Source organism: Convolutriloba macropyga, chromosome 2 (assembly GCF_964194025.1).
Source record: "Convolutriloba macropyga chromosome 2, txConMacr16.3, whole genome shotgun sequence".
In the NCBI taxonomy this organism is placed as follows: Eukaryota; Metazoa; Xenacoelomorpha; order Acoela; family Convolutidae; genus Convolutriloba; species Convolutriloba macropyga.
This window is the reverse complement of record NC_134469.1, coordinates 62552235-62574474: the sequence shown is the minus strand read 5'-3', so window position 1 is coordinate 62574474 and position 22240 is coordinate 62552235. Positions and strand designations below refer to the sequence as shown.

The following is a 22240-nucleotide window of genomic DNA, read 5'->3' as shown; positions in this document are numbered from 1 at the left end:
TACAGGAAGATTAGTTTTTCAGATCATCATTCCCAGTAGATGGAAGATAACTGCTGCTAATAATTCTAACTTCTCTATGTCCAAATTGATAACATTATCGTGTATAATGGGCTACACATCGGCGACAGATAATGGTAAATTACGCAATATTTTGAAAGTTAATTTATCAATGCATTGTTTTTAATATTACTCTTTATTGCTAACTGTAGGAAGCGATGATCGACCAGGATTTGCATGAAGATTTGAAGGAGTTGAAGAAGGAGAACAGTGACTTGCGTGCTGAGATGTCCAAGTACAAGAGAGACACAGCCGAAAAGCTAGCTAAACAGTTTGAAAAAGAGGTAAAAAAACATGAGCAGATTTCTTAACCAGTTGCAATTACTTTCTCAGAGATGGCCCATTTCACCTATATGAAGACCCAGATGAAGTGTCGCCTTGATGATTTTTTGACGTTGATGGAATAAAACAGCCAATCTAGCCTTTTTAAAGGCTGAGATTTAGAACCATGAACTATAAGAGGGGTCTGCGGTTTTAAAAACAGATCGCACTTCACTCACCCAATGAGAGGGAAGTTCGAAAACAATTTGCGTCAGGAACGGAAATGAATAATGAGACGTTAGACCCAGCCTGAGGTTGACACAAGAAATCAAGTTTTTTTAATGGAAAATTTGTATTAGTCAACTGTGATGTTGAAATATTCGCAGTGATTGCGGATGAGAGAAGCCAAAAAGTTTTTAATTTCATACTTCGTTTGATTGATTGAATAAATTATTTCTAGATTTCAGGACCCAGCCAGTGGGTCAAAGTACCCAAAATTAACCAATTACCTCATTGTTTGACGGGTATAAGAGACAGATGTCAGTAATACACACTGCTAACTTGGAATCGGATAGTTGAACGAAAAGGTCAAAGGGGATAAATTGGGCATTTGGCATGGAGTATTTTGACACATTGGGTACTTTGGTAATGGGTATATTGCCACATGCAACTTTTGGAACTTTGTATTTTGGTATTGGGTATATTGCCATCTAATCTTTTGGCACGTTGGGCATTTTGACATTAGGTAAATTGAACTATAAACACATGATATATAATTGTATGACATTAACTGTTGTTTGTATAGCTGGAGGAGAAGAGAGAGGTAACGAAGCAGAATATGATATTAATGTTATTGTTGATGATGTTAAACTGCGGCGTCATTAAAGCCCCTAATCTGACTTGATTTGCGATGCACCCTTTAATGATATTATTTGTCCATTCCCTGTTTTTGTCACACATGCACAATGTTCATCCCTTGCAAACTTTTCTATGACTCTTCTATCCGATAGGAGCCGGAGTTGTTCATCATACAAGATTCTTAGTTGTTATACAAATAGGGTTTTTAAAAACCATACTTGGTCATATTTCATTTCAATCTTTTTAGTGGCCATAGAAGAATTTGAATTGATTTCAAACAAGTCAGGAAATGACGCCAAAAATATTTAAAATGAAATGTATGATTTCTTATGTTTTCTTGAGTCATTCAAGAGCCGTGAAAAGAATTGATTTCCAAGAGACCGTATACTATCTTTGTATGGCTTCTTAGAAATGACAATCGCGATTCCGGGTTGTGATCAGAACAAAGGCTGACAACTAGGGTAGTTGGAGTTTAAAACTGTATTGAGAGCTTGTTATTGAGAGCTTGTGCGACAAATTCAAAGTTAGGATTCATTACACCATATACGTTTTCGAAAGGTTTTCTAATCACTGCAAGTTCACTGAATAGATTGATTTTTCTTAGAATAATAATTTGACCCAAGTTCCTAAGTTTATCTCTTTACAATCTTGAAAAATCAGAATCCAGTGAATTTATGTTTTTTAAAAAAATAAATGCGAATTTCACCATCTCCGACCAATTATTTACCAAAATAAAATTTGTTGTTCATTTTAGTCAATGGTTATAATTGTCTACCTGGCCCTTTAAAAATGACTTTTTCTTTTTAAAAAATGACATTTACATTTTTTTCCAAAATATCAAAAAGTTTTCAATGAAAAGGAACTTTAGAGGCATTTGTCAGGAGTGTAGATTGACAAAAAGCAATCAAGAAATGGCTTGAGACAAATTTTTTAGGTGACCTGTAAGCATCGCTAAACTCACTGTTCGCCAATTGCTTCTCAATGCATCAGAGCTGAAAATTGCAAAAAAAGCTATTTTACATTTTTAATTGAAATCTTTACTTTTTATTGTCAAAAAAGTTGATTGTCCAATTTGAGACCCTAGTGTCTTGATAGTTATAGAAAAATTTGGTTCCAGTTTTCTTAGGGCTTAAATGTCTCAAAATCAAAAAACCTTTTGAGTTTAAACCTCTCCACATACCGTTCTTGGTCTTTCCAGCTATGCTTACTGTATTACCGGGTATTCTTCGACATTGTTTAGAAGTGCCAAAAATGGTGTATTCTCTCTGCACTAATGTAACAACCATTGAAAAATTGAGGTTGTGGAACTTTTTGACAAGTGCCAAAGAAAGACTTTGAACACAATTTTCGCAAGTGTTATTTTTGACCATGTTTTGCGGCAGGCATGCCTCCCAATACGTTTATCAGGTTTAGGGGTTAGACAATCTCAAGATCTATAACAGCTTCTAACTTGGATTCCCCCCTAGAGTCGAAATATTTCGTTAATAGCATCACAGGCCAGTCTCCAAAAGAGGAACCTTCATTTCTAGCTTTATACGAGAGCTTTGATTCTTTTGTGTCGTCACTATTTATACAAAAATCAAAGAGAACTTATATTTCCAAAAATTGAGGGACCTGAAGGTAGATCATACTGCACTGAGGGAACAAGTTAAATTTGAGCCGCTGTCTTTTCCACAATCAGGAGCATAATTAGCTGCAGCACCCATACCTGACCTTGATCGATCTGTATTTACACCCTATTTTATTTTGGTTGAATGTAAAATACGGACTTGGTATACAATTTACGACTTTCAGAGAAAATGGCCTTATTGCACTTCGGGCACCCTGGATTTATTTGATGACCAAGCTGTTGTATGTCACGGAAATGGAAACACCATTGTGAGACACGACAAAATTCGGGACCCGGTCACAACAGCTTGTTCAACAGCTAATTTATAAAACGAAACCCCATCGCTGTTAGCAATGCCCAACTTGAAGACATCTTTCTGCTATTTTGGATGTCAGGCCGTTGTGCTGCTCTTGATGTTACGACGAGTTTTTCTCTTCAAACAAACATTGTCCAAAATGCAGCTGAGAAGTCAGGTTACGGAGAGTTGAAGCAGCCGAGGATCTTATGCTTAGTGTGAATGGGCAAAAATGTTCTCAGCAAGGCATTGCCTTCGTGCTATTGGCAGTGGAAGTATTAGGTGGTTTGTCTCCGGTTTTCAAAAGACACTGGAACGAACATCTTCACTTTCAGACAGCACGAACTATCAAAAGGTTTTCCGTTTGCTTTTGACAGGCTCGCTCAGTCACTCTCAATAGTGGTAATTCGTGGGTCTGCGGTAATGCTGCTTGCCCGCGTGCCATGACAGTCTCGGATGCCTATAGAAAATTTTATACTCACCAGAGTAAAATTCAGTTTTTCAAACGCGTCTAATTTGGGGATATATTTAACATCTTCAATCACGAGTTTTTATTCCTACATGACCAAAAGGGGATTAGAAACTTACTTTTCATGTGTGGAAAAAATGGACTGTTGGAAATTGATTTATTTAACTGTTGAGCTGCTGTTTTGATAAACATAGTCATGTTAACCATATTATTTGTTAATTCAATGTCCAATGATCTTGTATTTTAGTTCAAAAACCATAAGAGGTTTTAAGATAAGCTTTGATAGCTTTCAATCCATTTCCTACTCCCTTCGTAATACTTTTAGCGAATGAGCGATAATTCTCATGAACAAAGTGACAAATTGGAGGTCAATTTGCGTTCCATGCAAAACTGAAAAATGAAACAAACAAACTAAAAGCCTCATTTGCAGTTACAATTAACTTTCCAGTTTTTGAAAACAGTCTTGCAGAAAATTGGAATTCATTTAAGTCTGTTTTCTTTGGTGTCAGAATATCAAAATGTGCAGAGTTAGGGGTAAATTGAGTTTGGTTGGTTTATACTGACAGTAATAAATTCTCAGTTTGGCTTAACAGGTGTCAAGTATGGTAGAAAACAGACTGAAGAGTGACAGCTTCGTACCCAGGAGACACTATGCTGAGTTGGAGAGAGACAACCGTAGGCTAAATGAACAGCTGGAGTGTGCGAAGCAAGACAAACAACTATTGAGTGGGAGTGTGGACAACAACAGTGCCTCTCTTCAGCTGTTGAGACACCTGCAAAACAGAGTTAATTCTCTCAAGGATGAAAACAGCAGACTCAAAATGACCGTGTCAATGGCTAGTATACATAGATTCCCCACTTACAGGCTCTAGTTGTCCAGAAGTCATGAAGCCCCAAAAATATAATACGAAATAGTAGTCTTTCGCATATTATAAAACTATAGTTTTGGTTGAACCTTGCTTACCTCACAGAAAGGCCGGTATTGTTGAAATTCATTTATCTAAACCCAGAATCTAAGTCTTAGATTGAGTAAAAATAAAGTTGAGCTCCACTCCACTGTAACTTTAAAAAGTGAAGAAACAAATGTTAAACGGGAAAAGATTACCGAAAAGTGTCGCGTAAATTCCAAGACCGCATTGATGACAGCTTGCTTGTTTTCTGTTAGAAAAATAAAACAAAACCTCAGTCGGATTTTTTTGAAATTAGCAAAAACTAAATTTTTGTTCCAAAGCTTCTCACTTAGTAGTGGCTCTGCATTCGTTAGCAAGAAATGATTAATGAAACCAGTTTTGCACTTTTTTAACGTTTAAAATTAAATTTTTGGAAAGATTAGCATTCTTATTGTCAATGTTTAGAACAACTCGGTCCAATTTGTACCTCCGAGGGCGGCACCACCATCTCAGTGACACTTACCTCAATTAGAAAGGGAGTCTTCAGAATAGCCAAGATCATAATTTTCAGGAAAACCATCCAGCTCGCCCTCTTCCCTTTGCAAACCTGACTTAATTCGTCTACTTTGTAAATAAATTGTTTCTTACTGTCACAAAAATAATTTGATTTTTTATCTCCCACTGGATTCTTTTGATACACACGCACATCTGATTTCATGTTTGAAATTTGGGTAATTCGATTACAACGACGGGGGAAAATTTGTCATCAGTGACTCAATTTCAAAATCATAAACCTTCTCTCTCTGGATGGGTGGCATAAGTTTCAGCCGAACAAATCATTGATCATCATTTTTCAATTACATATTAATTACTAATACTTAGTTCAAACATCTTGACCATTGTCTAAGGATATTTATACATGAACTGATTGCATTATAAAAGTCTTCTATAAAACGTCTTAGAGTTAGTATCGAGATAAATCTGAACATGAACACTTTAAAGTCTGGAAGTACTCATTCTTGAACTCACATGGAATGCACAGAAAATTTGAACCCACGAAAGTCTACACATAATTGGTTTTTCGGAAAGGTCTGGGCTGCCAACTAACATTCTGCGGCACCTCATCCTGTGCAAATTGATGCGCTTAAATGAACGAAAAAACACTGTAGTAGTAGTAAAAATGCCTGGTTTGTAACGGGGGGGCTGTCCCCCCCCCCCCCCCCCCCCCCTCCCCCGTTACAATACAGGCATGGCCTTTTTTAGGTATCCTTTTCGAAAACTTGTAAAATTTCTCGAAATTTTTGTTTCTCAAGGTTGGCAAAGACTTGAAATTTTTTTGAGAGTTTGGTGTTGTGAGAGTGGTGGAACTTGTAAAATTTTTGGAAAAAAAAATTTGGTGGGGTGAATGAGTGAAACGTAAAATTTTTCGAAAATTTTTCGAAAATTTTGCGAAAATTTTGTTTTTCGTGGTTGACAAAGATTTGTATTTTTTTGTAAAATTGGTGTTGTGAGAGTGTTGGAACTTGTAAAATTTTTGGAAAAAAGTTGGTGTGGTGAATAAGTGGAACTTGTAAAATTTTTCAAAAATTTTGAATTTTTTTAAAATTCTGAAACCTTTTTCTAGTCTAATGAGACTAATGAAGGACTGAAAAGCGAAAGTGACTAACCTGATGGAATACTGAGGTGAGGGAAAAAGGATAGTTTAAAATTGATAAGTTTCTGTTCCAATGTAAGAAATTTAATAGTTTTGCGAGTCTGAGACCGAAAAAATGGTATTAATTTTATGGGTTTTATTGCCCATATGTTTGAATTCACAAGCAAGTGCGAAGTAATGAAATTGGAAGTTTGTTGAATTTCAAGCCTGGAGAGAAGTTTCAAGTACAGTTTCGAACTAAAAATAGCGCATGAGAATGAATGGGGGACAAAATATCGTGAAAAATGACTGAAAAATTGAAGAAATTGGGGTTTAAAATTTGTCTGAAAATTGGTTAAAAAAGTGATTTTATCGCTTTATTACTGTGTCGGGAAATGCTTGATGGGGGAGTCAATTGAATTTTGGTGAAATTACGGGTTGAAAATAGTTTGAATGGAGCGCTTAAGGTGTATTTTTAAAGCCATTTTGCGTAAAAAACAGACAAAATTTTGAAAAAAAAAGTGCAAAAATTGGTAGTAAAAAGTTAAAAAAAATTGTTTTTCGCCGCCAATAAGCATTTTTATACAATTTAAAAACTGTTAAAAATGGTACGAGAAATACTGTCAAGGAATCGGGTTTATATTAAATATTATTTAGTGATAACTTGTAACTACATTTTTTGTATTTTTTGATGTAAAAAGGCCAAAAATGTGCAGAAATTTTTAATTTTTGAGGTAAGAATGTAGAATAAAATGTTCTATGCTAGTTATAAGGGAGTGGACAACAAAGTTTTATAATGTGAAGTTTGCTCGAACAGTTAATAATGAGTTATTGGGTGTTGTTTGCATGTTACTTTTTATTAAAATTTTGTTGTTTTTCGGCATTTTTTGACAAAAAAAGTGAAAGAATTGATGTTTCTTGGCCAAAGAATGTAGAATAAAGTAATGTTTCTTAGTTGAAATGCAATTTACAATGACATTTTGTCATTTTAACAACTTGGTGAAACAAATAATATTGATTAACTGGGTGCTGATAATTTGTTTTTTTTTGTTATTTTTTATGTTTTTATTTAAAACAATCACTATTTTGCAAACAAAATATTCTAAATGAACAGTCGGCTAAAATAGCTGACGTCCAATTGTACAGTATTCAGTGTACAAGGTCATTTCAAATATTTGTGTCGAAATTGTGGATAAAAAAGTGTGAGAGATTAAGAACAAAAAGGGCATGATTTGGACGATTTTGCCGGCGATTAACATATTTATGTATCTATGAAGACTTCTTTGAAGTGTTCATGTATGACTTCACTACATGTTAGACAAAACTTGGGTGTGGCAACTAGGCTGAGTTTGAGTTTGAGTTCTATTTTTAGCATATCTGTGCAATCGACCATGTAAAGCCAAAGTGAGGAAAATTGGTCTTAAATAGTTTTATTGGTATTGCAATTTCTTTGCGATTCAATTCAAAGCAAGCCGAATTTTTTAAACTCCTCTAACAGCGTGTTGATACCATTAGGAGTGTATTTCTTGTCCACAACGGAAACAAGGTTATGACTGAAAAATTTTCCTTTCTCGATAATAGTGACCTTTACCACGAAATTTCGTGCTCTAGCAAACGAATTGTTGTTGCTTCAGTAAAAACATACGAAATAACGGGAACATATATTACTCTACGACTCTTCAAAAAAGATTCCGAGGAATTTCGTTTGAATCAAAGAATAACTCTCTCAGCTGCTGAATTCGATCTTCTCGCCCAGAAATTAAAAACGATTCAAGATCCATCGTCTCGAGGAACTGCAAAGAAAAATAAACGAAGGCAAAGATCTGTTTGTGAAAGTGATCTCGAAGAAAGACCTCAGTGCGAAGGTGGAAGAGCAAAAAAAGCACGACAAAAAATAACAAATAAAGCAAGTGAAAGTGACAAAGAAAATTAATTAGCAAAATGGTGGAGGCAATGGTTGAGCGCACACCGGAATATTTTCGCCAGTTTTCCAAACAATATCGTTACTTTATATGTCGAAGTGAGCCTATATTTGACCATACAGTAACAAAGAACTTTGCCTACAACTTGCATATGAATGACGATTTTCGTAAAGTACCTGGATCTCATTATCATGTTATTGCCTCCAATGATCAGCTTCCTAATTCTTTCAAGTCTACAGCATCCAAACCATTCATTATACCTTGTCTATTTACCTGTTTCAAACTACTTATTAAAACTAACTTAACAAATAGAGTTATTCCGTGGAGAAATAATGAACAAAATTGAAGAAGCGGTCAACTACAACGAGGAAAACCAATTGAACTTTGCAAACTCTAAGAGAAAATTACCTAACGTTGATTGTGTTTTTACTAATAGTGTTCAATCTCAAACTGACTGTTGGCCTACTTGTACGATTGATAGATTCTATAGTATTTATAATGGTGGTCTGTACGGAGAGCTTTCAAAAATACTTGATATATTAAATAGTGGCTATGGTTGTTTGAATGTTGACAATAGTTTGGTTTTGATAAATTTTAATATGGAATCGAAATCTTCAAATTAACAATTGTATTCTTTGTTGTTTTTGAAGAAAGATTTGAGCAAAAAATTAATTAAAAATGTTAGAGCATATGATTTGCAAAGCGTATTAAGTCATTGTCGTTCATATTCAACAATAAAGGATATTCGTAACCAAACATCACATGCGCAATAGAAATACAAAAAAGTCCACATGTTTTTGGGTTTTGATTTTGAACTGGCTTAAGTTTGAGTACTTGAGTTACTTCACTGTAAAACTGTATCAGACGGGAATACAATAATTGGTAGTTTCTTACCGGGATTCCAAGCGGGTCAGCCATATAAACTTTGTTTTCGTGAAACAAAATAACCATCCAATGACTTCCTTCATATTGCGCTGGTGAAGCATTAACAATAATAAAACCTTCTCTTGATAGCTTTGGGAAGTTGTCCGCATCAAAAACTCCGTAAAAACAATATTTCAAATGAATACATTTTCCCAACAAATAGCGTATTTCATCACTATCCATCGGTGGGGTAGGTGATAATTGAGGTTTTTGTCACCTTTCGTTCCGAATTAATATACAACCTTGAGCTTTTTTCGCCCAGAAATAAAATTTCTACGTTGGCCGCCAATGCTCCGTCAAATGTAAGTTGAACCGAAATTGAGCAATTTGTAAGTTCTGGATGAATGAAATCTTGAGAAGCCTCTTGCGTTGAAGTTAAATCAAAAGCTAGAATAAAGTGATTGGGATAATTTTCCAGAGTTATGCCATGCCCACCTTTCTCAAAAAAATCCAGGGCTTCTAGAGTATTGAAGTAAATGCGATGGTTAAAAGTTGTTGAGACCGGAGTTCCAACAATAGGTGACCATTTCTATAAACAACAATTTGGCTCAAATTGAATTTCTGGTAGTGAAAAAGATTAGTGCGATTAGTTCCGAGGTATGCTTGATTTGTTGCCATCGCAATTATCATACGTCGTACAGGTTCTTTCGAGAAAGTATCCTCATGGCTCCAACTTCTTATTCCAGTTGTAGCTAAAACTGTTCGTGGTAATACTTCTGCATAGCGATGCACGACAGGTGTTTTTAGTAGAGTTTTCTCAATTGCCGTCAAAACATGATCCGCTATTGTCATTTTTCTAACGTAGAGATTAGCTTCAACTATTCTAACTTTATAATGTTTGTTTGACTCTGAAATTACAGCAAAATCATTTATAGATCTTCTAAATGAAATTCGCAGAGTAACACCACTAAGTAAGTGTTTATCACAAGTTAAAATATCACTCGCCGGCTTCCCAATAAAATAGTTTTCCTGCGAATTAGCAACAAGAGCTTTTCTGGCCGCCACGTCGTCCGCGCTGCCAGCAGTGCCATCAATTTTAGCTGGCTCATCCTCGTAATAATATCCCTGACAAACTAGCCATGTGTTTTTTGCAGTTTCTCCTGAAGAAAATTCCGTTTCAATGAATGCTTTGTGTGCATAGTTTCCGTTTGTGTTGGAAATTTTAACACCGTTAGCAGATACAGTGCATTCTGAAAATAAAGAATGTAATGCGTTGTTGCTAAAGTATCGCGCGTCTGTTTTTGTAGCATCATTTCCTCTCCTTAAATTGCCGTCATTGTTTCGGGAGATTTTGCATTTAATTTCAAAGAGAAGTTTTTGTAAATCTATGAAATTGTTCCTATCGCCCAAAACTTCAAATTCAAGCATTGGACCGTCCGGGGAATATGATGGTCTAACTTTTTGAGTAAAAGCATTGTCAAAAGTAATAAGTAGAGGCTGTTTTTCAAACAAATCAAGTGTGGTGTGTTTTGCCTCTGCGGGCAGTAAATTAGTAATCATTTTGAACTTTAGAAAAGAAATTTGACCGACTTCTCGTCAAAGGCTTCTTCTTACGCATGCCTTGTTTTGGTTTTTCACCGTTAGTTTATAATTTACGCATTCTTCCTGTTTTTGATCAGCCCACTTGTTTTCTTACAGTTTTTTGCACAGGCAATTTTATTGCTTGTTTTGGAAACTTTTTCTTTGTAACAACCTCTACCAGCTCAGGACCAGCTTGAACAATTAATTCACGTCCAATCGTTTTGGCTACAGGCCAAAGAAACTTTCTTGCAATCGGTAATGTGGCTCTGCCAATACCTGCTGCTAAAGCCCCAAAACCACTTCCTCGTTGGCGATAGTGTCCTGAAAAGTATGGTGATACCAATTGCTGTTGATAGTAGGCTTCCATTTAGTCGAATTTTTTTAAAATTCAATGTCAAGATAACTTTTCCTTTTCCAGCGAATGGAATTAATTGTCTGGTTTCTGTCCGCAATTGAATTTCAATTGACTGAAAATTTTTTGATAGTAACTTTTTGTATTCCAAGTTGCTGAAAACAATTCTGTGTGTTGGCTCATTTTCGCATGGGCTACCGTTTTTCAGGCGTTGTTTTGAATCAATGACTCGAATAAGCGGAGCTTTAGTATCACCTACGTATTGATACTCAATTATGTTAACGTAAATAAAAATCAGTTGCTTCCCTGCAGACGAATCAAAAGGATAATCACCAGCAAACGTTTTTTCTTTGTCATCTGCCATGGTCAGATTTTCAAAAATGTCCAACATTTTATATCCAATATGATAACCAGGCTCATCATGAATACCATTGAAACCTAGTATGCTTGGAATTTCGTTATCTGGAAAAGTAATTCCCAAAAGTTTTTACCAAAAAAGAGAAATAAAACTCCGTTGATTTTGTTAAATTGATAGTCAAAATGAGGCAATCCGCTAGCTGTTTTTAAGGATCTCAAAGGTGGTCATAGGAACCAATTCCAATGATAGCTCGTTCTCCTCCGTATGGTCTGGAGACTGCATCAAAAGGAATACTTTTCTCATAAAACTTAAGGCCTTCAGAAGAAAATATCCTCAGATCACTTTTGTTCACTTGATTTATTTTTGCCGGGAAGATAATTTCACTTAATGCAACTCGCCAATCCCCCTCCAAATTAATTTCTTCATTGAAATAATTTTTGAATGAGAACAAGGTGTTTTGAGGGAAAATATTCATTGAGGCTGATGAAACTAAGTGAACCGTGAATTAGTTCATGTTTTGTTATTTCACTACTATTGTCTCTAAATTTGACCAACTCTAACTCATAAAATTTTCCGTTGACTGGCATTTGGGTTGCGTCAATGAGACTATAAGTAGGGGGATTTTTTGTAGGTATATCGTAAATCTCAAAAACTTCGTTGGTAAATGTTTGCTTGTATCCTTTTCTAAAAGGAAGATCCGCTTTTGATATTCGCACAAAGTCCCCAACGTAAAACTTTGGTCGACGAACTGGTTTTGTTGACGCATCAAAAATTAATGATATAAAAAAAGGAACGTCTTTCTTTGTCACTTTATTTGGCGCCAATTTCGTTACCCTGTTGACTCTAGAGTTAATGGTTTCTACAAAGCTCTGCAATTGATTAATATACGAGTATGTCCATTTGTCCTCTAAATGCTTGTATATCAGATTGTTGAGCGATCTTATATTTCTTTCCGCAAAAGCTGATTTCTTCTCGCTGAAAGTTTTATAAACTTCAATTTCATTTTTGTGACAAAGAGTGCTGAAGGAGCCCTTAAATTCTGTACCAGCATCTACCCACACTTTTTTTGGTCGCTTGCTCTTTATCATTTTCTTAAACGCATCTGCTGTTGTTGTGGCGTATTTTGATTCTAAGGGTTCGACTCGTAGATAACGTGAGAGACAGTCCAACACAACCAATAAATATTTTACATCTTTGTTCTCTTTTGCTAATTTATCCACATAAGCCAAGTCTAGCGACCAAATCTCATTCATGTTGTAAGCAATAACTTTGAGTGTTGGAAATCTTTTTCTATACTTCTTATGCTTTGTGTGGGCATTTTTACGCTATATAAACAACTTCAATTTACTTGGTTTCAATTTTGTGCTTTTATGTAGATTTTTTATGCTTCCGTATGCTGCGGAACCTTTCGTATATTTTAACTCAAGCAATTTTTTCTCATTCGTCGAAAGACTCCCAGTCCTTCTCTTGTTGAGTTCTGTCTTCCTTTGAGGTTTCCAAACCACTTCCGGCGTCTGAGGATTCCTCTGTAAGTAATTGGCTGGTTTATTTGAGCTTGATTCTTTTTGGCGCAAAAGTTTTCTTTTTGTTTTTTTGTTTGGTAACTCTTTGAGTTCTTTTCCGGATCGCAATTTTAGCATTACTGTTGATCACCAAGTCTTCTTTTATGTTTAAAGCCTCTATAATCTTGAAAAAATCTGGATTAATTCTTTTTTTAGTTGGTTGCTGCAAATCATAGAGAAAAATGGGAACATTTATTCCTGTCGCTGTTCCGTCAACAATGAAATTGTCTTTTTCGTCTATAACAACGTTTTTTGACTCTTTAATTACATTAACTATTTTTTCCGTCCTGGTAAATTTTGGTGGCGCTACCATGTTGAGATTTTGAAGAATTTTGTCTGCATGTACTTTTGACAACTCAGTAGGATCAGTCGTTTCCCTTGTATCCAAAATTTCTTGGTTCTCTTTGCCATTGTTTAAATTTGATCGCATACGGTTCAAAAACGAAAACTGAGCACCTCTATGCTGAACTCTGGGATCATTTAGAATTTGTGAGGAATATGGTTGCTCCTTCATAAACTGATTTTTGGGAATCAAAATAAATTCTTCAGCAGTTGTCATTGCTTAACTCAAATGGATGAAACAATTTTTAGTAATGAGTTGAATCAGTTCGAAACCGGTTTTGTTAGTAAAAGTGCTCGCCGTTTATCCATTGATGACTTTTTCTTGAGAACGCCTTCAAATATGTGTCTGTAATTTTGTAAGTCTCTTACTTTCACTCTAACATGGCCTAGTAAAACATTGTGAAGACATTCACACAAAACAAGTATAGCATCACTATCACAACTACGCAAATATTTCCTTAACTGTTTTGGCTGCAAATGCACCATTTGCTTCAGTATAGATAATTTTTTCTCTTTCATTGTTTAGAGGAGTTGTTTCTGCTTTATCAGATGGAAGATAGAAAACTGATGGACCTGGCTCAGTAATATTTGAACAGTATCCTAAACAATCAGAAGTCTTTGGATCAAGATCGATAAGCAAATGCCCAAACGGTGCTTTCGTTGCCAATTGATAGCAATGTTTTAAAAATTTAACAAGGTTCAACTGTTTACCTAAAAATTCGACTTATTGAATATCACGGGCTGATTTGAACAAAATGATGTGTGTCGTGTTCAGGTCTATTGTACGAGACCACTTGCTCTGTTGATAAAGGTTGTGCTTTATATAAATAACATTAATGTTTTTGTGACGCCCTGCAGTGGCCAACTTAACAAATTCTTTGTCATTGTAAATTTCTTTGCACGAGTCGTCTATTATCAGAAGACAGTTTGCAAGGCTTTTCAAAAATTCTAAATTGGCATACTTTTTAAACGTAACACCAAGTGTTTTCTCTATTTTGATGTATAGTTGTTGCATTTCTCTGTATAAAAAAATGATGTTGTTAAATTTTGGGTAAAATGTGTTTGCAATCAACATTTTAAAAATTAACTCTGTTTTGCCACAGCCTGAAGGCCCTACCACAGCCATACAGACTCTATCTTGCGTAGATATAATCTTATTCATAGTCTTGGATTTGGTAAAATGTATCCAACTAAACTTGACAGTATTGATATCCAAACTGAAGTTTCTTCACAATTTGGTTTTAAAATGGTTAATTTAACAATACAAAGTGATATCAGCAGCAAAATAACAAACATTTGAACGAAAAATACAACTTCTGACCGTGGCAACGTTGTTTGATTACAAAATTTCCATGAAGATTTGCTGCTACTTCCTTTTTCAAAAAAATTTTCTTCTACAACAGCGTCAACTTGATCAACTGTTACTCCCTCCATCTCGAGAAAAAATAAATTTTCTTTAAAAATGTATTGAGAAAAAAGTCACTCTATATAAAACAATTCATAGCAATTGAACTCAGTTAGAAAGTCTTTCACATGAACCATAAAGCACCCCGGAAGTCGCTCAGTTTTGTCATAATGAACAATTTTGTGTACTCTTTCTTCCTTCACCAAGTGCTGAATCTCCTTTGGCAGTGAAGGATCGTTCTTGTCAACTTCTTCACCAACCGGGTGTTTTGACATCAGTAAGAGTCTCGGAGGACAGACTCTGGGTTGAGTTTTTGACTTTCTTCTTTCTCCACTGAAGAAAAGGTTCAATATAATATACTAAATGAGTAAATGAGCGAATTTCGTCCTCAGTCAGCAACAATTCAACTTTTCTCTAAAAAAATCGGTTTCCGGTTTTTATTGTTTCGTCTTTGGAAATTGAAAGACTCAGATTCCCGTCCCCCGTAATCAAGGCGCAAATTGTTGAACTCGGTGACAAGGGTGCTTCCACCTTCGTCAATTCCTCTCTCATTTGTTAACCAGTTGAAATAGAATATGGCTTTTTCTTTTGCACAATGTTTGTTGAAATTGTTTTTGCCCTTTTAATGATTTTGACAGTTTTGTGTAAAATAGTTCACAGATATCGAAGGACACGCAAATGAATTCAGATCAATGATAGAGCACTCAAGCAAATCTGACAAAAATTTTAATTTTTCCTCTCCCTTAGCGTAGAATATTGCACCCTGATTCCTCAAGCGAACGCTTTGAATTGTTTGTGTAAGATAAATATAAGGATAGTTTCCTGTGTTCTACTCAATACCGTGCAAATTTCTAGTCAACCAACCGAAAGATTGCTTTTGTTGAGTTGTTAACTCACTATAACTTGTTGGAGGTAAAAATGACACGCAGTCAAGATAGCCGTCGGTGCAAACACCAAGTTCTTTAACAATAAATTTTTCTTTTCTGTGACGAAACCCTTCAACGTCTAACACAACTGTTTTGCTACTCAGCATTCCAATAAATGAAAAATTGTCGGATGATAAACTTTTATATATAAGCAAAACAAAATTCCTGACAAATTTCCGCTAAAACAGTTGCTGCTTTTCCACGGAAGCATATAAGAGTAGGCAGGTCCTTGGTTATATATTTCGTATATGAAACCACCTGCGTCGTGTAAAATAGCGTGCAAACGTAAAACTTTTGAGATTTTCAAGTATTTATCTACTGAAGAATTATCTATGCCGATAATACCACCGTAGGGCCTCAACTTTAGCGCTATATCAAAATCAAACCCCTCAATTTCACTAAAATATGAACTTGTAGCCAGAAAATAATATAACCTTACACTGTTGTTTGGGTATAGTGATGAAACCGATAAATAATTTTCGTGGATCTTGTTAAAACAGTTTCTGCATACAATTGGATTTTCAATACGCATACCTTCTTTTCGCCAGCCTGGCTGCGCAACAAAATGATTGGGAATAAAAGAAAATGGATTATTGACCATTGAGTCGCGAAAACAATTCATTAACAACAGACAAAATGGGATTTGATTTATCAAGCACATACTTAACCTTGATCATATAAAAGCAAACTCCTTTGAAACTGTTTTAAGATAAGAAAGCAGTAAAAGAATTTTCCCAGCATATGCTGGTCTTAGTGTGTATGTATCCTCATAAATAATTTACACAATACGCTAGTAACCACACAAACACACACACACACACACAAAATGCATACAAAAATGCTAAGGTTATACTTTTGATTACCATTGATAAGAAAGTATTAAATACGTTTGAGTGCTATGCAGACACGAAAGGTAGCGTAAAAGCAGTGAGGTCAATTTTGGTTCCAAAACTTAATGAACCCGCGAGTGCAACAAAACATTATTGCGAGAACACATGTTAAGTCCCAGACATTAACAAACCTTAAAACCTTTTATATCTTTTGATCTACTTGGCATTCCTCAGATCAACGCTGTTTGGTATTTGAACAACATACTGCTTTCATTAATTGCTCTAGATAAGAAAGTAATAAAATTGTGTGTGTGTACAGCTAGCACGAAAAAATTGGAAACGATAAAACGAATAGTATACTAAGGTTCAATTAAAATACAAGGATTTGAGTGTAATGAACTTATGTGTAATAGCTACTTGATTGATCTTTTACAACAAAAACGGAAGGAACTGATTGAACACGCCTTCGTTTAGAATTATAACTGAACTCTTCAATTCCTAATTTTCGCTTCAACTTTCATTTGCTCAATTCCAATTTTTATTTAGCATAACTGTTCCTGGATTTTGACAACAGATTCCTATTTTTCTATTCGATTACCAAAATTCTGCTATAATCAAAGAAATAATTCTAATGTCTCCTCTAGCCATCATTCTAAAGGCGGAATCGACGCCTGACAGCCGAACAATTGCTTATGAGACTTACAGAAAACAGACTGTTATCATTGTACAGCAGGACTATCTGTTAGATGAGTGGGTTACAGTAAATCACATGGCTGTGCCTATTGTGATTTTCGATTTTATTCAGTCATTTCGATTTGAGAAAGGCCTTATGAAAGGAGCTCAATACTTGCTGGATTTTGTAATTTCTTATGTCAGAGAGTTTGTATTCGACCCAGACACATTGGACGAGGGAGTACAAATAATTTTCTACAATTATGACGTGAAAGAAATCCCGCTGTATGAAAATCAAGAGGGCTACTGGAAAGATCTTGAACTGGTTGAACTTTGAAAAATGAAACCAGATATTGAGAGCCCAGAAACATTTAGCGAACCACCAACACCTGCCATGGTTCATGATACAATTGTCTGTACACCTGAAATCAAAACTGAAAACAAACACGATGATGTTTCGAGCAGTGGAAGCCTTGCGACTCCACCTGTGCGCAAGTGTTTTGCACCAAAGAAACGAAGAATCGATCTCAATTATGATAACTAAATCAAACTTATTCCTTTGTTGATTTTGTTTGTTGAGTGTGTGACATTCTTTTGTGAAGCTGACTTTATAAATTTTGGCTATTTTTTAATTGAATTCTCAGGTCATTCAGCTTAATTCAAGTATCAAATTTTAGCAAAAAAGCACTTCATATTATTCGTGGAAAGAGTCGCTATTATCGAGAAAGGAAAGTTTTCCAGTCGTAACTTTGTTTCCGTTGTGGACAAGAAATACACTCCTAATGGTATCAACACGCTGTTAGAGGAATTTAAAAAATTCGGCTTGCTTTGAATCGAATCGCAAAGAAAATGCAATACCAATAAAACTATTTAAGACCAATTTTCCTCACTTTGGCTTTACATGGTCGATTGCACAGATATGCTAAAAATAGAACTCAAACTCAAACTCAGCCTAGTTGCCACACCCAAGTTTTGTCTAACATGTAGTGAAGTCATACATGAACACTTCAAAGAAGTCTTCATAGATACATAAATATGTTAATCGCCGGCAAAATCGTCCAAATCATGCCCTTTTTGTTCTTAATCTCTCACACTTTTTTATCCACAATTTCGACACAAATATTTGAAATGACCTTGTACACTGAATACTGTACAATTGGACGTCAGCTATTTTAGCCGACTGTTCATTTAGAATATTTTGTTTGCAAAATAGTGATTGTTTTAAATAAAAACATAAAAAATAACAAAAAATAACAAATTATCAGCACCCAGTTAATCAATATTATTTGTTTCACCAAGTTGTTAAAATAACAAAATGTCATTGTAAATTGCATTTCAATTAAGAAACATTACTTTATTCTACATTCTTTGGCCAAGAAACATCAATTCTTTCACTTTTTTTGTCAAAAAATGCCGAAAAACAACAAAATTTTGAATAAAAAGTAACATGCAAACAACACCCAATAACTCATTATTAACTGTTCGAGCAAACTTTCACATTATAAAACTTTGTTGTCCACTCCCTTATAACTAGCATAGAACATTTTATTTTACATTCTTACCTCAAAAATTAAAAATTTCTGCACATTTTTGGCCTTTTTACATCAAAAAATACAAAAAATGTAGTTACAAGTTATCACTAAATAATATTTAATATAAACCCGATTCCTTGACAGTATTTCTCGTACCATTTTAACAGTTTTTAAATTGTATAACAATGCTTATTGGCGGCGAAAAACAATTTTTTTTAACTTTTTACTACCAATTTTTGCACTTTTTTTTTCAAAATTTTGTCTGTTTTTTACCCAAAATGGCTTTAAAAATACACCTTAAGCGCTCCATTCAAACTATTTTCAACCCGTAATTTCACCAAAATTCAATTGACCCCCCATCAAGCGTTTCCCGACACAGTAATAAAGCGATAAAATAACTTTTTTAACCAATTCCATCAGGTTAGTCACTTTCGCTTTTCAGTCCTTCATTAGTCTCATTAGACTAGAAAAAGGATTCAGAATTTTTTTAAAAAAATCAAAATTTTCGAAAAATTTTAAAAGTTCCACTCATTCACCGCACCAACTTTTTTCCAAAAATTTTACAAGTTCCAACACTCTCACAACACCACTTTTACAAAAAAATTACAAATCTTTGTCAACCACGAAAAACAAAATTTTCGCAAAATTTTCGAAAATTTTTCGAAAAATTTTACGTTTCACTCATTCACCCCACCAAATTTGTTTTCCAAAAATTTTACAAGTTCCACCACTCTCACAACACCAAACTCACAACACCAACACCAAAAAATTTCTTGTCTTTGCCAACCTTGAGAAAGAAAAATTTCGAGAAATTTTACAAGCTTTCGAAAAGGATACCTAAAAAAGGCCATGCCTGTATTGTAACGGGGGGGACATGCCCCCCCCGTTACGAACCAGGCATTTTCACTACTACTCACTGTTGTCATGAGAATGAAAAGCAACGGCTCTAACAGAACAATTTGATTTTGAAGCAACCGTGGGTGGCATCACAGTCTGTGTCCAAAACCGAGGTCTAAAAGTAGGAGGACGGGCCTTAAATTGTAATACAAAAAACATTGAAGAAACCGACTATAGAGCTCACTTCATGCAAATTTAGTAAACAAAATCAACAACTATGGTACTGCACAAAAACAGCGCAAAAAATTCATGAATTCCAAGACATTGAAATTCTGAGCTACATTGACACTAGTACATTAGGATTTTTACTGGTACCAACAATAGAAAAAACCAACAAGGGTTATGAAACGCTGACAAAACTAAAAAAACTCAAATGCTGATAAATGTAATCTATCGGTTCTTTAAGTCAGAAACTTTTTGGCTACATTTAATCACACTATGTTAAGCGTCACTATAAAACATATGCAACATATGTATTTAAAAATGAACATAGTGCATCTAAAAAATTAACCTTTTGAGATAAAGTCTCTTTTATAATAAAAACAAATAACTGCCGATAAAAACCTTACAAGAAATCTAAATAGGCCCTTTTATTCGAAATGTACCATCATATGCAACACAAACTTATGATATATGCTTGTGGACATGATGTGTTGCCAATTTTAAACAAAACCGACTAGCGTCAAACAAAATGCCATTGAGGCGTTGTCTTCGTTTTTAGCCAGCTGAAGAACAATGAGACCAGCCTCAGAAGGAGAGCACGATGAAAACGGTGGGTGGGATGGGCGTGGAAGCGTGGTGCAATGTTGTCTGTTAACGCGTGAAGAGCTATTCTTCTTCCCAAGTTTTCCTTATCCGCACCACTGAACCATACACGCAGATTTTTAAAACCTAAGAGAGCCGCACTTAGAATTTATCAGTTTAACGCTCTTTTGAATACAGAAAGTAAACTTAAATCAATCAATCGAGTGTAGGAAAGTCCAAGAAAAATGTAGTTAAAAAATCAAAGCTCTTAATCGAAAACTTTGCAAACACAAAAACATCACAAAAAATCAAGTCTTTTGATTAAAAACCATAAAAGTTTTGACTATGTTTTTGGTGGGCGGAGGGTGTGTACGTGTATGTGGAATATATGATTAGATGGGTTGAGATTGTGAGGCTAGGTGGAGTAATGGTGGAGAGAAAGTAGGTGCGGGCTGTGGGGGTTGAGGATTAGCTTGTGGCTGTTAAGGGAAGGGGCTGTTAATGCTAGAGATTAACTTCTTACGTTTATTGTGTTTTACCGCCTTTTGTAAGTTGATTTGGTTCCAAAAGTTGTAACGAGAAAAGTCATGATGATGAAATGTTGTAAAACCGGAAATGATACTCTTGCTTGAATTGTGTAAACTGAAACAAAACATGAGCAACCAAACTAATTGAAACTTAAAGCTAAGACTAAAGACAGATAACGACCTATCACCCTTCCCAATGCGGACCAGCGGAATCATGGCGTTATCAGGGGCTAGTGTAAGGGAGCTTAATTGGGAGGGGAGATTGATTGGGTTAAGGAAAAACGGGGTGCTCAAGGTCAGGCATTGCTAACTGGTAATAACTTTCAATGGCCGTTTTACCCTCAACATCTCCTTTTTTCCATTGACATTGCCAGCAGTACCTATTAACTATACACTAGCTATTTTTAAATCACTTTTTGGATGTGGAAGTTAACATTCGAAAATAGAAGTTAGTTTTCGAAAACAAGCAAACCAGAGTTGAAGTCATAAACAGACTTGTTTCAGCAAAAAACCAGATCCTGTAGAAGATATCATCTCAAAAATAACCTTACCTGAGTCACCATTTTCGGAGAAAGAAGAGACCTAACAAAAGACCAGAAATCAATTGTCTAAATAAACAACCTCAAAGCATTTCAAGAACGCAGACACTGTTTCAGGGGTTAGATGTGGTTGGACTGTATGGATAGGTTGAGGGGCTAAGAGTGACAGGGTGGTGTTGCGAGAGGGGCTTCTGAAGGTTATGTTGGGGCCAGTTTCTGAGGTTCAGAGGGGTGAATTTTTTTCTCGGTATCAGATTTCGTTTCCAGCGGCTGTCTCAAGGAATATTGTACGCGAGTACTGTTTTTCACCTAATATTGATTCGAAACATTCTCAAATAAGTATTTGGATGGTTCAAGCTGATTGCTTATGTTACTAAAATGAATTTCTGCTTTGCACCGGAAATTTACTTTATAAAGTGATAAAATTATTTTTTGTTCACGTTTATCGACGATTTAAAATTAATGTTGTCTTTGTTGGCTAATTTCAAGCAACTTAAGAGTCAATTAATTGTTTGAATTATGCTTTCTACTAAATAGATTGAGCAATAGTCAGTTTTAGCCGCTTTAATTATTTGAGTATTATTTTCCTTACATGTAGTGATGTGCCAACCTATTTGAGAGAACACCGTGAATGAAAAAGAAAATCCTGAGAGTTTTCTTAAGAGCCTTTTCGATACTTCTGCAATTGAAGATTTAGAGAACCGATCTATGCGGGCTAGGAAAAGCGGATGATTATCTTTTTCAATTAGGAAATTCAATTGTAGTTATTAGTTGCTAGCGTGAAGATTGTGAGGAAATAATGGGCCTTAATTTTTTAACAATATCTGTACCCGCAATTAAATCTGATGTTAGGCAAAAATGCCTCTTTTCAAATAGGGCCACAATGCATATGAAGCGAGATTTGTCAATCCCCACGTACCAGGATGTGTAAAAGAAACGGCTTTATTAAAGATATCTTTGATGCAGTGCTGGATTAGGATGTTTTCATAAACAAGGAGGAACATATTTTCAAAACAAAGGTGATATGAGTATCGAAATCTCGTCAACTTTGTACTGGACGCAATCACTGATCAACTTTATTAGGGCATCCTTGCATCATTACATGCAGGGATGCC

The 22240-nt window shown here is 35.2% G+C and overlaps 1 protein-coding gene across 3 annotated transcripts in view; it reads left to right on the top strand.

The window, feature by feature from the left end:
• LOC142334586 (uncharacterized) overlaps nucleotides 1–22240 on the top strand; it is a 270416-nt gene that overhangs the window by 8992 nt on the left and 239184 nt on the right. The window contains exons 5-8 of one of the 3 annotated variants that reach the window (XM_075382733.1): nucleotides 210–341; nucleotides 1124–1141; nucleotides 4143–4385; nucleotides 4905–4976. In XM_075382733.1, the coding sequence (XP_075238848.1) occupies nucleotides 210–341; nucleotides 1124–1141; nucleotides 4143–4385; nucleotides 4905–4955 (444 nt within the window). In that variant the 3' untranslated portion in view covers nucleotides 4956–4976. Of the gene's footprint in view, nucleotides 1–209; nucleotides 342–1123; nucleotides 1142–4142; nucleotides 4386–4904; nucleotides 5121–22240 lie in introns of those variants that run through there. The other 2 variants (XM_075382732.1, XM_075382734.1) reach the window with 2 other exon arrangements.